We start from the raw sequence: 16,610 nt of genomic DNA, 5'->3' as shown, positions 1-16,610 counted from the left end.
CATGGATGAACATTGAGGACATGATACTAGTGAAATAGGCCAGTTACAAAAGGATAAATGCTGTATGAGTCCATTCACATGAGATTTCTGGAGTTGTCAGATTCATTAAGACAGAAACTAGAAAGGTGGTTGAGGGGGGCTGGGGGGAGAGGTGGGCAGTTATTGTTTAGTGGGAACAGAGTTTTAGTTTTGCATAGTGCAAGGAGTCCTGGAGATGGATGGTGCTGATGGCTGCACGACAGTGTGAATGTACTTTATGCCACTGAGCTACACACTTAAAAATGGTTAAGATGGTAAATTTTCTGTGTATGTTGCCACCACAACAAAAATATTTAGGAAAACGAAAAACAAATCGCGGCTTCTGATTCCAAAGGTAGGGCTCTTCCCTGCACATAACAGCATCCCCTGCAGAGGAGTGGATGTCGGGGGCGGGGGCTCCCCTTCCAAGTCCCTTTGTACTGAATTACAAAATTTGTAGAACTCACTCTGCTGAGAAGACCCACTTGCTTCTCCTAGATCATTCTTCCAATTGGCACAAGCCCAGGGAGTTAGTCTTTCCAGAGAGCAAGGAATTCTTGGAAAGAGGGCAGATCCTCGGTCTCATGGAAACCACTCGGGTCAAGTAATAATGATGATTTGCTAATACTGATTAGTACTTCCTCTGTGCCAGACACCCTTCCAGTGCTTTTGCATAATTAGCTCCTTATAACCTTTACATTGGTCCTACAAGATAAGTAGACTTTCCCCATTTTACAGATGGAGAAGTTAGGACTCAGGGAGGTAAATTAGCATGGCTGAGCTCATATACAGTGTGTGGAATGCCAGGACTTTTACTCAAGTCTTCCTGACTCCAGACCCTGCCTCTTAACCCCTATGCTATCTGCAGGAGGCAGGGAAATTGAAGATGTCTTCATCTCAGCTGTTTTTCCATGAGGATTGAATGATTTCTTTTCCCTTCTGTGATGCACTCCTCTCTAACCCACCAAGATGAGGGACATCCTCTCTTTAGGTCAGTTTGTCTCCTGATTTCCTGGTGTTCTGTGGGATGCAGGTGTGTATTCTTCTCCTTGGTGGGTCATGCTTATCTGGGAAGGATGATATCCATTTTCTTTACCTAGGAAGTTGGCATTTGGGCTCCATCTCCTGGCTCTGCCCACCTGCTGTGAGGACTTTTCTAAAGCCTATTGGGTGGGAGCCTACTGCAGGTGCCAACCTCATGGCCTACTACTGGGAAGTACTATTTAGCTAGAGATGCCTTTTTTTTGCAAGGCTTAAACAGCTGGATAGAAGCTCAACTTGACATGTTCAGTTTACAAGGGGTGTATCAACGAGCCAACAGAGACATTCACAATAACAATTTCAGTAAGTGTTTATTGAACATTTACTCTGTGCCTGGTGTTGTGCTAAGCACTTTATATGGATCATCTCATTTGACCCTCATACCAGTCACATAAATTAGGTAAAGCCAGTTCTGCTACAAAGCTTGTTTTGAAAATGCAAATTTGTTCCAATGCAATTGATATATTAGGGAGCGATTTGAGCATAATAATTTTGCCTTTGATTATGCATGATTTTGTCCACAAGAAACACTACGTAAAGGCAGAAAACTGCAGCCCGCTGAGCCAGGCTGTGTAGAAATACACAAAAAGCACACACGTCAGAAGCATGCCTGGTCCTTCAGTTACCACGTGTGCTGTGAGCCACACCCATGCACACCTGGTGTTACAACTCTGTCCAATATCAGAGCATCCTCCTTTCACTACTTGGCGACAACTCACAAGCTTCCTGCTTCCACCACACTTCAAGTCTTTTTCAAGGGCGCTAGTGATTGTAGTATTTATATATTTCTTAACCCTTTAACACGTGTAAAACTGGTTTCTATCTTCTATTATGGGCCACTGATGAGGTTTTGGGGTGTTATGCCCCAACTTGATTTTCCCCACTCGCTGTGTGGTTTTTACTGTGATTCTGCCCATCTGGGTGACTTTTAGGAATGTACACGTGCTTCTGGTGGAACTGACTCCAATGCCATTACTTCCTGTGGCCAAAGTGGAAGGTAAAGCTAAACAGTTTGACAAAAGTATTTGTAATAACCAGTGGTAAAGTCAGAATGCAAACCCCAGATTGCCTTACCCCCATGTCTGTGCTCAAAATCCCTAAAGCATTAACCCAACCCAACCCAACCCTGTTGTCTGAACTGATCTTTGATTGCACGTGTAACAGGTAGACTCCTTCTTCCCCCAACTGTCACTCAAGCTCTGGTTTCTCAAGCCAGAGCCACTACAAGTATGTTAGAGGCCCAAAGGTATTTGGGCACAGTAGTGAGCCAGCCCATGGGTGTGCCATCCGTGTTCCTTCCTGCTTTGCAGCCTGCCCCTCTCCCTGCTTTTGCCTTCCAGGCTGGCTGGCATCTGACACAGCAGCTACCTCTCTGCTCCATCTTGCAAGCTGGAGTTATTAGCATCAAAGAACAAAAGCAAACAGCACCAGGGCTGGGGGGGCTCAGTCTTCTACAAAGGCGGATAAATGGGCTCTGTGTTGGGGATGAAGCTAATACCACCTGGCCTTTTGTGGAGAGGCGTCTCTTCCTGTGTTTGAAGAGCTCAGACACTGAAAGCTGGAAAGAGCCGCAGAACACAGGAAGCCCAGCCGCTTCTCTGCTGGAAGTTTGCTTTAGCTCAACTAACGAGATTGTTTCTGTATTTGTTCCTGAAGTAGAGGGAAGAACCTTGTGCTCACTCTCCCCAGGGGCAAGAAAGGACAGGCCATTGGAGAGATGTAGTGCATGCCTTTATTTATTTATTTATTTTATCTCCTAATGTTGTAGTCGGGGGTACTCCTCAGTTTAAGGCCTGACCTGATGCTTGTGGGCCTGGGGCAAGAACATACATGGGCATCTGCCTCCCAGGGGGCAGCCTCCCTTGTCTCTACGTCCAGCACCATGAAGATCCTTGTGCACATTTGTGTGGACACCCCAGCCTGTAGAAGTCCACAGCTCCTGTAAATTGCTTTCCCTTGGCCATTTCTTGATACTAGTGTACACACATTGGTGGATTGGTCAGCTTTTGGGAGAATGGACCCCAGTGAATTTGGGGGCGATTTGGGCAAGGAATTCTGAGTACTGATTACACTCTGCAAAGGGGTTAGTGGCAGGTGTTGCTGGTTCTTGGTGGGAACATCTAGTTGGCCCTATGGACTCCTCAGATCCTGGGGTGAGATATAGCTGTAGAAGGTACAGAGCATATAGCCCAGGCAAGGAGTCCAGTTGGCCAGGCCTATGGTCATATTGCATTTGACCCTTTCCCTCTGCCCTCGGCTGTGCCTTTTTGTCACTTTTGTGAGATGCCCTATATTCCTATCCCTAATTTGTAGCTTGATGGGTCAGATGGTACCTGTCCTGGTTTGCTCTTTCATTCAGAAATATAGCTTGACCCTTGTTGGTTATACTACTCTGAGTATGGGAGATATTAATAAAATAGAGCCTCCTCTCTGGGTCTTAGTTTCCATATCTGTAAAACAGGATGAATAACGTTCCTACCCGTTACGGTTTTGGTGAGAATTGAATAAGATGAGATATATAAAGCACTTAGCACCAGCCCAGAGAATATTCGATAAATGTGAACTTTATTATGAGTTAGTAGTGTTTTGTGTCAGGGATGTATAGACATTATCCCATATTATCCCTACATTTACCCTCTGACATGTGATGTTGGATACAGTAATTGGCTCAGGAACAGACACATGACCTAAGCTAAACTAGTGAGAGCCTTCCCGGGGAATTTTACCAGAATTACCAGGAAATCAACTGCTTTTCTCTAGTGCTGCCAGGTTTTGTCTTTGTTACAACATGGGGACAACCTACCTGATCATGAGGGCAGCACAGGAGAAAACAGTTGCTCTCAATTTAGTAGGGTATTAAGACAGATTCAGAGTCCAGTACCAGCTCTGTCCCTCTGTCCATAGGCATGTGTCTTAATTTCTCTGAGCCTTACTTTTCTTGTGTGTAAATGCAGATACCACTATCAATTAAGATGATCTACTAACCATTCAATACATATTGCTGAGCACCTACTGTAGACCAAACCCAGGTTAGACACTGGAGGTACAAGCAGTGAATGAAACAGAAAAGACTGCTGTCATGAAGCTTGTATTTAAAGGGAGTTATAAACAATAAAAGCAGAGACCCATCCTGTGGTGTCAAACAGTGATTAGTGCCATGAGGAAGGAAAAGCAGGGTAAGTAGCAGAGAAGGTGCCATCCTGTATAATCTATTATGCAGTCATGCATAGTCTGTTTTAGAGAAGGTGGTTAAGGAAGGTCTTTCTGAGGAAGTAATATTTGAGCCGATACCTAAAGAAAACGAGAAACAGTCTTATATATGCCTGATGAAGACCATTCAGTCCAGGGGCTGGCACATGCATAGGCTGCAGGCAGGACCTGCTCAGTTAGTGTTAGTTACTTCTATTGTGATGGCGGGGGGTGGGGGGGGTTGGGGGGTAGGCTGAGGACTGGCTCTCATGACCTTGCACCTTCCCTCTTCTGTGCCCCTAGCTCTGGCACTCATGCTGATCTTTGTGGAAAAAAATCTGTGATGAAAACAAATTCTGGCCCAATCTAGGGCTACCTCTGTTAGGAATGCCATGCTCAAAGCAGGGATTGGGGGAGCAACTCAGGAGAGGAAGGATTTGACCACGGCTGCCACCCTTCACCTACTGTCTTCAGCATCACAACCAGGGAAGTAAATTAGGACAGTCTCACCTTCACAGATGCTTATCCTGTATTCGACAATAACCTCAGCCACAAGTGCATTAAGATCAGCACACTTACTTTAAAGTTCAAAAGGAAACATTTTCCTGTAGTTTGGGGAGCTCTGGTTCTTCTAACCATGGGAAAAAAGGAGGGACCCTCCATCTGCTGCTGTTGTGTTTATAGAAGAGAGCTCAACCGAGGGAGCCCTCCCGACTTACCCTTCATTTGGACTACATAATTTCACAAGGGAGGAGTCTGAGATCCCCCCAGTCACTACTTCCACACACACAGCCCATGCCCCTGGATAAGCTCTGGGGAGTGTGGGGCAGGCTGCACAGCCAGCCTCCTGGAGGCGAGGCCCAGCCAAACCTTTTGGGACCCCACCTGGTGAACTCTGTCTTGGGTCTGACCTATTTTCTAGGAGAGAAAATAGAATATAGATTTAAATGCAGTGGTGCTCTGGAAAACTACAGGCCCAGCAGTGTGAGAAAATAAAACAGTGGGGGGGGGGGGTGCAGAGGAAGTGCTTGTATGGGTGAGGATGCTACCTCTCCTGGATCAATCTTATCTGGTTGTCAACTGCCTTTTCTTCTGCAATTTGCCCCCATTTTTCTCCATTAAAGATTGATATACTTACACACATTTACATATTTATCTTTCCTCTGACCAGTCCGGGGGCCCAGTGCTGTTCCCCCAGACACAGACTCCAGGCTGAAGACCATTCGTAAGCACAGACAGAGGGAGCTCTGGGGATGGTCGCCTTGGATGTGGGACAGCAGCAAGGCATGGACTCGGAAACATCCGAAGTTGCATCCTAGGTCAGCCTTCCTTGCTGTGTGACCACAGGAAAGACTTTTAATACCCCTGTCCTCTCATATATGAAGGCAGTAAAATTACTAGCTAACATTGAGGGCTTTCTAAATGTAGGTACTGTTCCAAGCTCTTAACAACCACCCTAGGAGATAGGAACTATTATCATACCCATTTTACAGATGATAAAACTGAAGCACAGAAAGATTCAGTAACCGACCCAAGGTCTACATAGCCTGTAGACCCAGAGCCTGAATCCTGGCAATCCAGCTGTGGATCTCCCTCTCTGTGCCAATTCCTATGACCTGGCCTGGCTCACATGGCTATACTAGGAGCTAAGGTGGGGTCATCTCTACCAAGCCACATGGATTAAGGATGGGAAAGGGGTTCCCCAAAAGACAGCTGGGACTTGTTACACAAAGAAGGGGTAAGGGATGGACAGACAGTATAATGGTTGGATATGGTTGAGCTTCTGATTTCCCCCCGCCCCCATCAGCCTTTGCCATTTCATTCTGTTGGTCAGAATTGAACGTGGAGATTCAGGTTACTCACTGCTTCTTGGGACGGGGGCCAGGTGACATTGTGTGTCTCTATTTCACATTGGACACAATGCTCAGAACTGCCTCCAGCTCAGTGACGTTACTAGAAACCGAGCTTGGACCCTGACCCCTCACTGAAGGAGGTTTTTCTTGGTGTTCCTGTTGCTCCTCTTTGGCAAGAAGCGATGCTGTATGTTTTATGCTCAGGGCTAGAACTAAGGCCAATTAAAGCTTCAGGAAGGAATGGAATTTTTTTGGACCCCTGTTCCTTCTCTCCTACAACCTTTTAACTCCTCCTTGCCCCACTTCCCCCTGAGGAGGAGAAGGGAGGAAAAAGTCCCCAGAGAGGGGAGGGCTGGATCAGACACTTTCATTCATAAGTAGAAGAGTTGAACTGAAATCACACACACACACATACACAAAGCCCTAATTCCTGTAGGCTCTTGGTGTTTCCAGGGAGCCTCCTGGTCACCATTTTTTGGTAGTTCTGTCTGTGGTAATTCAAGATGGTAACAATCAGCACAGCTAACATTTATGCAGTGTTTGCCTTGTACTGAGTTAAATGCTTTGCAAGTATTTAATCTCATAACAGTGCCATGAGGGAGGTTCTGTTCTCTTCCCCTTGTATAGCTGAGGAAAACACCTCAGAAGTTCAGTGATTGACCAACCACAGCCATTCAGTAGGCAGGGACTTGAACCCAGATCTGTCTGTCTCCAGAGTTTAACATTCGAAACACAATGTTCAAATGGGCAACTTAGTATCAAAAGAACTTGGGAGTTCCAAGGTATCCTGCCTCCCTTGGGTGTTGGTGCCTCCAAAGAGCATGTTTCCATGAATAACAGTGTTGAAAGTCCCACCACTGAACTCCACCACATGTAAATAGTTTGATATCCTGTTTAATGAAGGGGTGTTTTAACGACCACTATTCTAGGCAATCCATCAGTCACAGTTAATTGCCCTGCTTAGTTATTTATACAGAATGTTTTCCCTTCCCACCTCTTCTATTTTGCCACTTTTCTTCTTCCTGCCACTCTACCCCTGAATCTAACAACTCACCAGAAAATCTGAAAGGGGGTGTGGCTGAGGAATGATTCAGGGCTCTCTAGAAGTCTCTTTGGGCAGATATAGCTTCTAGGGAATACAGGGCGTGGGCTGGAGAAATGCTTAGCTGTTGCTGTGGGTTTGCCCCTCCTGGATGTGGGGGCACAGCTCTGTTAGGTCAGCGCCTGGATTTTCCTGGGGCAGGAGTTCCAGTTCCTACGGATCTTGCCAAAACTTTACAAATCTGATTGCAGCAAATTAGAGGCACAGTAGACAAAACTATGACTCACTCACAGGGTAGCTAGGTTGGTCTCCCCCATGGCTCGAGGTTGCTCACTTCAGCCTACAAACTGAATTTGGGTCCCATATGCCTCTGAGGGACTGGGATTCCATTGAATAAATGTTGAATTGGGTGGGATTCAAGAGGTCTAGTGTCTTATTTAGTCTCTGTACCTGAACTAAGTGTGTGACCTTGGGCAAGCCTCTCAAACTCTTTCATCCCCCATCTTAACCAAAAATGAATTAAGCTAGATGATCTCTGTGGGTATCCCTGGTCTACCATTCCATGATTCTAAGTGAGTCACCCAGGATTGCTGGGATGGCCGGTGGTTTCCTGAAGCAGCCCCCTGTTCCATCTCCTCAGGTGAGGTATATCCTTTCAGGTTGGGTCTAGAGGTTTTGACAAAGTTCTAGCTCGCTCTTGACTTGGCTTCTCAGCAGGATTCTACCTTACATTTGAGGGTAGGAGGAGATTGTGTTCATGAAGATGATGGGAGTGAACTGTTCTTCATTTTTTGAAAGTTCATTGGCTTAATTCAAATGTCAACCTTCCTAGGGCTGGATGTTTATTTGTAGTTGTCAAATGTGATTTCAGATGGCAATTCCTGTCATTAATGATGAGGTGAAGAGCAAGGAGAAAAATTAAAGGGGGAGTTGGGATTTCAATTTGTATCAAAAATTATCTACTCACACACAATCTCCTGCATACACACGGCTGTCTGTGATGAAGGATGGTCACTGGGAATACTGGAGAGGGAGGGGATTATAAATGTTTTGTTACCTTCTGTCCTTCAGTCCTATATGGGAAATAATGCTGCAACTTGCTCTTAATTCTCATGCCTCTTTTCCTTTGTTCCTCAAGGAATTGGTTTATTATTTTTTCTCTCTGTGGGGAATCTTGCTTGACATCATGTCCAGTGTTCTGTGTCTGAAGGCGAGGAGGATTTGCTTGGGTGGTGTTATGCAGAAATCAACCAGAATATTTTAACCAATATTCTTGCAGGATTCCAGTCTGCTTGGCTCTTCAGAGCCCTATCTGATTCCAGGATGATGTCTTTCCGGACAGATGTGACGCTCACCTCTCTTGCTACATGCACAGTGGAAAGGGAGCTTGGTCCCTCGGCTTGCATGGGTGGTTTTTGGGTGAAGGTAGAACTAAGTGCTCAGAAGCTGAGTACCTTTGGGGTCTTGCATGAGCGTGATAGTCATGCAAGGGCGTGTGTGTGTGTGCTTCTAACACTCTTCTTCCTTTTTCTCCCCCTTTCTCTCCTCTGCCTTGGCCTCTCTTCGAAAATGCTGCCACAGATGTCAGTCAAGGTCCAGGTGAGTCTCTGTGTTTGCACAGCTGCCGTGGAAATTTCCCCTCTGCCAGATTGTGCATGGTTTGATTCTGAGTGAGACCTTTTTCTAGGGACTCTAAACAGAACAGAGATCTAAGTACATTGCATTTTCATTGCTTTGGGTTGAGAAGAAATGCCTTGAATTGATGTGTTCATATTGGTTTTGAAAACCATTTTAAAACCAAAGGAATGTGGTTCCCCTGCTTACATAGTCACTTCCTTTGGATTAATATTTCTGGGTGAATCAAAGAAGTGGAAAATGAGCATTTTTGGAAATATTTTTAAAAGATATTCTTAAGATATAAATTCTCCAATTTAATGAGCCTTTTTGCCTTATCGTACATAAATCTACTTATCTTCTATAGCTTCATGTGGTTGAAAGTTGAAGATAGGACATACTTAGCATGGAAAATATGTGGGTGAAAGAAGTCTTCCTTTTTTTTTTTATTCTAAGAAATGGCTTTCTCCCCACCCTACAATGAAATTAGCAATTTTTAAATGGTTATGTAACTAATACATGCTCACTGTATTAACAAAAAAAAAAAAAAGAGGAATGGTTTTTGTCAATGAACAAATGGAAGAACTATTCTTATGCTAATTATGCATTTCTCTTGTTAAAATGCATACTCATCCAGAGTTCTAATTGTAAGCACTGTGTGTGTGTCTGTGTGTGCAGACACACACATATGTGCACATACACACACAGGCTCATATGAGAGGATACAACCATATATGGATAAGAAGTGTCAGATGACTTAGAATGATTTGGAGACTTTTCTAAACTGGATAGAATTTTGAGTTAAGAAGAGTAATTAACCCTACCAAATGAGAAGGGAATATCATCATTCTTAACTATTTCACATACATTTTCTTGTTTAGTCGTTTTAACATTAAATTCTTATAATATCAATACAAGGCGTAGGTATTGTTATATCCATTTTAAAATAATGGAGATTGAGGGCCAGGAGGTTGAGCCATTTGCCCCCAGTCATAGGGCTCATCGGCGGTAGCACTGGGATTTGAACTTAGGACTCTGGGATTCCAAAGCCCATGCACACTCCATTGGAACATGCTGAAAATTCCATCACTGCAAATTCTCAGCAACTGAAGGTCTTGTAAACATTTCTTAATGAAACTATTGTCTAATTTTTAGTGATAATATGATGTTTTCGTTATTAGCAGTCCTCTTTCCAAATGAATTTATCCTTTTTTTTTTTTTTTGACTATCTAAAAGAATCAACCGGACTTAAGTAGGGTTTCTGACCATTGATCTATATGGCATATTATATAACATAAAAGAATAATACAGTTATCACCAGCTAATACACAGGGTTTCCCTGTTTTTGTTTTCTTCTGTCCACACCCTACCTTTGAAAATAAATGGTGTTTGAACCAATGCATAGGACAGAATTTCCTAGGAAGACTGATTCCATTAAATTAATTTTCTATTTAATAATATTTTATTCAGCAAATATTTATTGAGAACCTACTGTGTACCAGGCAGTGTTGTAGGCACTAGGGATAAAACAGTGGACAAAACAGAAGACAATCCCTGTCCTCATTTTTATTCTACTTGAGGGAAGACAACTAAAGAACTGTATATATACACACACATATCACACATATTATATATATGTACATATTACATGTATTGTATGAGAGGGTGGGTGAGGAGCACTGAGGAGAAAAATGAAACCGTTAAAAGCTAATTTATAGAGGATACTCAGGCCTCTCTGTTAAGATGATGTTTTCTGGAACACCTTAGGGTGGTGAGGTAGTAAGCACAACACCTTAAGCTTTGTTTGTAAAAGTACCACTTGACTCAACCCCTCCTCCTCCTGGTTCCTGTCAAAGATGTGACCCAGGGTCCCCATGTTGGCTTGTGTGTGTTGTGCCCTGAGCAGGGCCTCCGGCTGAGGGAATGAGGGGCTGAAATCCAGCCTGCATTCCTCTTGCCAAGCCTGCAACCATGGGGCTGCCTCTGACCAAAGTGGGGGAGCGCCTTTTTGTAATTCTTGAAAAGGTGCCCATTGGTCCTGGATGAAATAGTATGGCAGAGTGAAACGCAGCAGACACACAGGCTCCTGTCTGTCTTTCCAGAGGGGTGGAGGTCAGTGGGTGACCCTCCCTCACATAACAGCAACTGTAACTAGCCCTGTGCAGCCCCATTCCAATTCCACAGCCAATCTCTCATCTTAGTCTCTTAAAAACGCTCTGTGGTATGTCCACTGAGCCCCATTTTTCTTCTGAGGAAGTTGAGGCCAGGAGGTTAAGTGATGTGTGGCGGTCACCCAGCCATCGAGGAGCTGGGCCAAGAGGGGATTCCAGCCTGATTCCAAATCTGGCACTCTTTGTGCTGCCCTTGAGGTGTCAAGAGCTGATTGCCAATCCGGTAACTCCCCACCCCAATCCCTTGCTTTTTTGTACCTCCTGAGCCTGAAGCGGATCACTAGTTCAGAACCTCTCCTTGTGGCCCCGGACAGAGCGGGAGGCCGCCCGAGCTGCCTGGCCCAGGCTGAGGTCAGCCCCTCTGAGCCGCCGGCCAGGCCGAGGGGAGCCAGCCGTGTTGTGGCTCTGAAACAAGATGCCTTTAGTGGTTCTCTGATTTTTTTCCCCTTCCCCACAGGAAGACAAATCGGGGATTTTATGAGCTAATGTAACTGTTTACCCAGGGGCCGCGGGCAGACTGTGAGGGACGACTGATTAATTTTACATGCTGAGGGTACGGGTGAGAAATAACCGTACTGGAAGACACTGTTGGCAGCGCCTTCCCCAAGGTCCAGGCCATGGGCTGGGGGCGCAGAGACTGTCCTGGAAACACCCAGAAGAAAAGCGGCAGGTAATACCTTCCTGGGCTTCCATGTGGGAAGATCTACAGCCCCTCCTCCTTGTCTTTAGGAGGGAGGTTTAGGATAATAGAGAGGCATCAGGCATTTGTGCTGTGCTGATCTGAAGGAGGTGAGGGACACTCAGCTCTGATTTAACTCTTCACATCCACCCTCCCGGGCAGGTGTTACTGTCCTCTGTCAGACAAGAGAAGCCTCAGAGAGGGCCGGGAACTGCCCACGGTCTCCGGCTGCTAGTACAAGACGGGGTTCTCACATCTGTCTGCCTCCAAAGCCTGTGCTCTTTATCTTTGAAACCCTGGCATTTCCAAGACAGAGCTGTGGGCCAGGGGTGCTGCTTCTCTGTGTCTGCATTCCTAACTTTCTGTGCAGGGCACATAGTAGGGCCTCAAAATATTTATTGAGCAGAAAATGTGGGAACAAATACCAGGACATTGTGCGTTTGTAGGGTCCTGAGACATATTGGAGCTCAAAGGGTATCCTGTCCAAAGAGGACAACTATTTTACTTTTCAGAGGAGGAAACTGAGGCCCCAGGGAGGGGCAGGGACATCTCCAAGGCCAGATAACCCATTTGTGGCCTGCAGGAGACCCCTGTCAGGCACTTATCCCATGCCCCTGGCTCATTTGGGTTAGTCACTGGGCTCCCTGTGCTGCCTGGGGGTTCAGGAGTGGGCAGTCCCAGCCCCCTCTGTACCATGCCGTGCCCCCAGCCCTCTCCCTCTTCCTGTGTGTTCCGGAACTCTCTGCCAAGGGGAGAACAAGTCCTTTGGAGGTGAGGAAGAGGGCAGCGTAGAGGAAGGATCTAGGAGTCAGGGAACAGTGCTGGGGCCTGTGGGTATAAGACCCCTCTCTTCCCTTCCCCCAGCACCTTTCCCTCCAGCCACGAGGGGCTGCTTATGGTGCACCAATGACAGTCTCTCTCCTCAGAAGGGGTAATTTCTCACGCTCTGCCTGCTGATTAGAGCTGGAATTTAAATGAATAACTATGACCTTGTAGAAGTGCCCTAGTTATTCAGAGGCCCGATGAGGAAATAGGCCTCTTGCTTCGGTCCATCAGAGCCTTGGCAGGCGCAGGAGGAGGGGCTGCTGTCTGCCAGGGCCCAGAGGAGGCCCCCGGCGTGCTGTCGCCCGAAGCAACTGGCGGCCTTTGCTGGAGCCTCCCTCTGTCCGCTCTTGATCTCTGCCCTCGGTGTTCTCCCCCTTCAGTTTAAGTCATCTCAGGGCTCTCCGGGGAGAGCAGACCTGATTATTGATCCTCAACCCTGCCCCTGTCTCTGGGGAGTCCAGCCTGAGGGACGCTGTTCTGAACCCGAAGTCAGGACGCAGCACTGTTGTGTCTGACTTGTGTGATGGACACAAAGGGTTTGCCCTAGAAGTTACTGCTCAGAGACGGGCCCCAGACCCTCAGCACTGGCCTCGCGCAGGAGAATCTCAGGCCTCACCCCAGACCTGCTGAGTCAGAATCTGCTAGAAAAGCAGAATCTCAGGCCTCACCCCAGACCTGCTGAGTCAGAATCTGCTTTTTACTGAGACGTCCAGGTGTACACACATTAACGCTTGAAGGCCCACTGACCTAAAGTGTTCAGCTTCTCCTCGTCTTTGGGGCCAGCCGGGGCTGTGTCTACTGAGGAAGGCGTGGTCCACCACACGAATGCCCCATTCCTTGCCTCTTCTCCTGGGCACACGGTACAACGTGGCCCTTTTCTGGGTTGACAGGGGTTGGGAGGGTGACCGGGATTAGGGAAGGGAAAAGGAATGAACGCTTCCTGGCCACTGAGTCTGTGACCATCACTGTTCGGCACTTTCCACAGAAGAGTTTACAAAGTGAGGCAGAGTAACTCAGGATAGCACAGGGTTCCCTGAACTACTGCTTGGGGGCTAACTCCAGCCCGTGCCTGCTTCCATACGGCCTTTGAGCTACAGATGGCTTTTCACGTTATAAATAGTTGGAAGCAGTCAAGAGAATAATTTGTGATGCACATATTTTATGAAATTCCGATGTCATTGTTCATAAAGTTTTATCAGAACACAGGCACGCTTCCTCATTTCTGTTTTGTGTCTGGCTGCTTTGTGAAGGCGGAGTGGAATAGCTGTGTGGGGTGCAAAGCCTGGGAGACTTACCATCTGGCCCTTTACAGAAAAAGTTTGCCACCCCTGGGTTAGAGCACAGACTTGGAGCCAGATGCCTGGGTTGACATCCTGGCTTTCTCCCAGTATGAACAGTATGTGCTGTTTAAGTTACCTTCCCTTTGTGGGCCCTACTTTACTCGTCTGTAAAATGGGGAGAGTATGTACCTACCTCACGGGGCTCTTGTGAAGATTAAGTGAGCTCATGCGTGTCAAGTCTTTAGGACAAGGCCTGGCACATAGTAAGTCATGTATAGATTAGCTAGTGTCCTAAATTAGCTCCTTTGATCCTTTCCACAAGTTTTCACTTCACAAGTCAAGATGATCTCAGAGAAGTTTAAAACAAAAGATACTTGTTTGCCTGTCTTGGTCTCCCACACTGTTCAGAGGCATGCTCCCAGTGCTGGAGAGCCCCTCAAAAGACACCTGCTAGGCTCCCCTTGTCACCCATTCTCTCCCATCTGTCCTGATCTTTATGCCTTTAGTGAAGAGGTCCTTCAGACTTAGATCCTGTCCACCACTGCTGTGAAATGAGGCTGAGGAGCCCCAAAGAGCGGGGGGAGGCAAGGGGACCCATATTTACAGAGGTCCCACTGTATGCCAGGCACCCATCATGGATGAAGAACCTGGGGCTCCAAGACATTAGATCCTTTGCCCAAGGTCAGAAGCAGGTATGGTAGGTACCAGGATTGAAACACACACCTGGGGTTTCTGCTCTGTTATTCTGCCTCCTGCTGGCTCTGCTACTTTCCCTGGGGGTTGTGTGGCCTTGGGTAAGTCATGAAACCTCTCCTGGGCCTTAGGCTTCTTTTCTTTAATGTGAAGGGATTGAATCAGATGGCCTCTCAGGCTTCTTTTATTCTGAGGATCTATGATTAGGCCTCCAACTGAGATACCTCAGGGAACAGCAATCAGGAAAATGCCTTCTTTACCAAAGACTTACAGCTCCTAACTCCAGTGGTAACTGTAATATATTTTGTTTTTTCCTTCTTCTTCTTTTGAGCAATAGTCCCATTTGCTTTTCTCCCTTATTTATTAGGGAAAACACCCGACATTCATTGAGCTTGTATTTTGAGCCAGGCGCTAAAATACTGTTTTTGCATGCATCATTTAATTCTTTTGACATCCTCAAGAGGTAGATTTCATTGTTAGACCCATTTCATCCATGAACAAATTGAGGCTCAGGGATGCCAACTCACCAGTTCTACCCAGTAAAAAGTGGCAGAGCAGGATGCAAACCCTGGTATGTCTGGCCCTGGAGATGATTCATGGCGAGTTCCAGCAGAGTGTACATTCCACAAAGGTACATACACTCCTGTTCACTATTTCTGTGCTCTGGGCCCAGAACAGTGGCAATATATCGTAGGAATGGGATAATAAATACTGGCTCAATGAATAAACAGTGCTTGGAACTCAGCTCTTAGTTTTACTCCTCACTTATCTGAAAAAAATGTCTGCTTTTTGTACATGGGTTCACCCTGAGACACAAGGTAATCGAATTTTATTCAGTGCCCATCTTGGGCTTGGGTCGGTGGAGAATGCAGGCAGTAGGGAATCCATCATGGCTGTGTGTAATTGGACTGGAAGGGGGCCCTTGGCTGGGCTAACAGTGATCAGCTTCCAGCCAGTTGCCCACGAGGTTCTGGGAAGACCCCCTTGGCTGCTGTAGCTCTTCTTGATGAATAAGTGTTAGTAGGGAGCTGCTTCCCAGCCTGCCTCCAGCTGTAGCTAACTCAAGGAAGCAGACCACTGGGCCTTGGTGCCTTTTTCTAGAATATTTTAAAATCATGTCCTTTACTGTCCTGGCAAGGCTGACCCACTGGGGTGCTGGTTTCAGTCTCAGTTTGTTTCTCAGTTCTGGACTACAAGGAAGGCCAGAGTTAGAGCTGGAAAAACATTAGAAATAGTCTGTAATCTCAGTGGGATAGTACTGCCCTCACCCCTGATCCTGCCAAATGTGTGCAGTGTATATTTATTGCTCCAATGATGAATGGGCATTGGTGGCATTAAGAAGAAGCAATGCATGCTAAATGCATTGTACTGTGTGGGAGAGTCTCATTCAAACATTTGTATCCTCAAAATGCCATTGAGAATACTCTTCTGGACCAATTCCCTCCTTGTACAGGTGGGAAGCTGAGGCCAGAGAACTTCCATATAACTCAGTTAAGTCACACAGCTTGGTTATGGTAGCCTCGGAGACCCTTCCAGTCTGTAGACTTACCCTAGCAAGGTCTGGTAAGGACCTGGGCTAAGCTCGTCAGTTTGTGGGGCTAGATCTCAGAAGGGGTTGAGAGGTGGAATACAGTTGAGAGTTGAGGACATGGGTCCCCTGTGGGGCAACTTAGATGACTGTGACCAAGGAGGGAAGCATCTGAGGCTGCACTGGGAGAGTGGTCTGCTAATGCCGCCAGTTTGTTGGAAAATTGGCGTTGGCGAGAAGTGGGAGGCGGGGCAGAGAGAAGGCCCAGATATACCAGTCTTCTGAATAATGAGAGCAATGACTACATCCTTTCAAGCCCTTTCTGTGTTCCATGAGCTGTGCTAAGTGCTGTTCATACATGGTTGCACATGATTGTCACAGTGATCCTGAGAAGATATTTTACAGAAAGGAGTCATGGAAGAGTTAACTTGCTCAAAATCCCCTGGCTAGTAAGAGGTAGAGCTGGGATTTGAATTTAGGTTTTGGAGGCTTTAGAGTAGTGGTTTGCAAAGTTTGGTAAGTATCAAAATCACTTGGAGAACTAATAAAGGAGACCCAGCTTCATTAAAGTAAGACATTTCCTCCCGGTGATTCCGATACGACCAAAGTTTGAGAACCACTGTTTTAAAGAAAGTGATCTGGAATGTAAAGGGACTTAAAGCTCCAGCGTTAAGCAC

At 46.3% G+C, this 16,610-nt stretch overlaps 1 protein-coding gene across 20 annotated transcripts in view; it reads left to right on the top strand.

The window, feature by feature from the left end:
• Positions 1-16,610, top strand: part of NRXN3 (neurexin 3) — a 1,550,403-nt gene that overhangs the window by 87,684 nt on the left and 1,446,109 nt on the right. For all 20 annotated transcript variants that reach the window (XR_004820137.1, XM_035728036.1, XM_035728032.1 and 17 more), the window contains one exon: positions 8,725-8,742. Coding sequence is in view for 19 of the 20 variants with exons in the window: in XM_035728036.1 (XP_035583929.1) it covers positions 8,725-8,742 (18 nt within the window). In the remaining variant the exon portion in view is untranslated. The remainder of the gene's footprint in view (positions 1-8,724; positions 8,743-16,610) is intronic.

This window comes from Zalophus californianus, chromosome 6 (assembly GCF_009762305.2).
Source record: "Zalophus californianus isolate mZalCal1 chromosome 6, mZalCal1.pri.v2, whole genome shotgun sequence".
NCBI classification, from domain to species: Eukaryota; Metazoa; Chordata; class Mammalia; order Carnivora; family Otariidae; genus Zalophus; species Zalophus californianus.
This window is presented reverse-complemented; position numbering and strand designations above follow the sequence as displayed.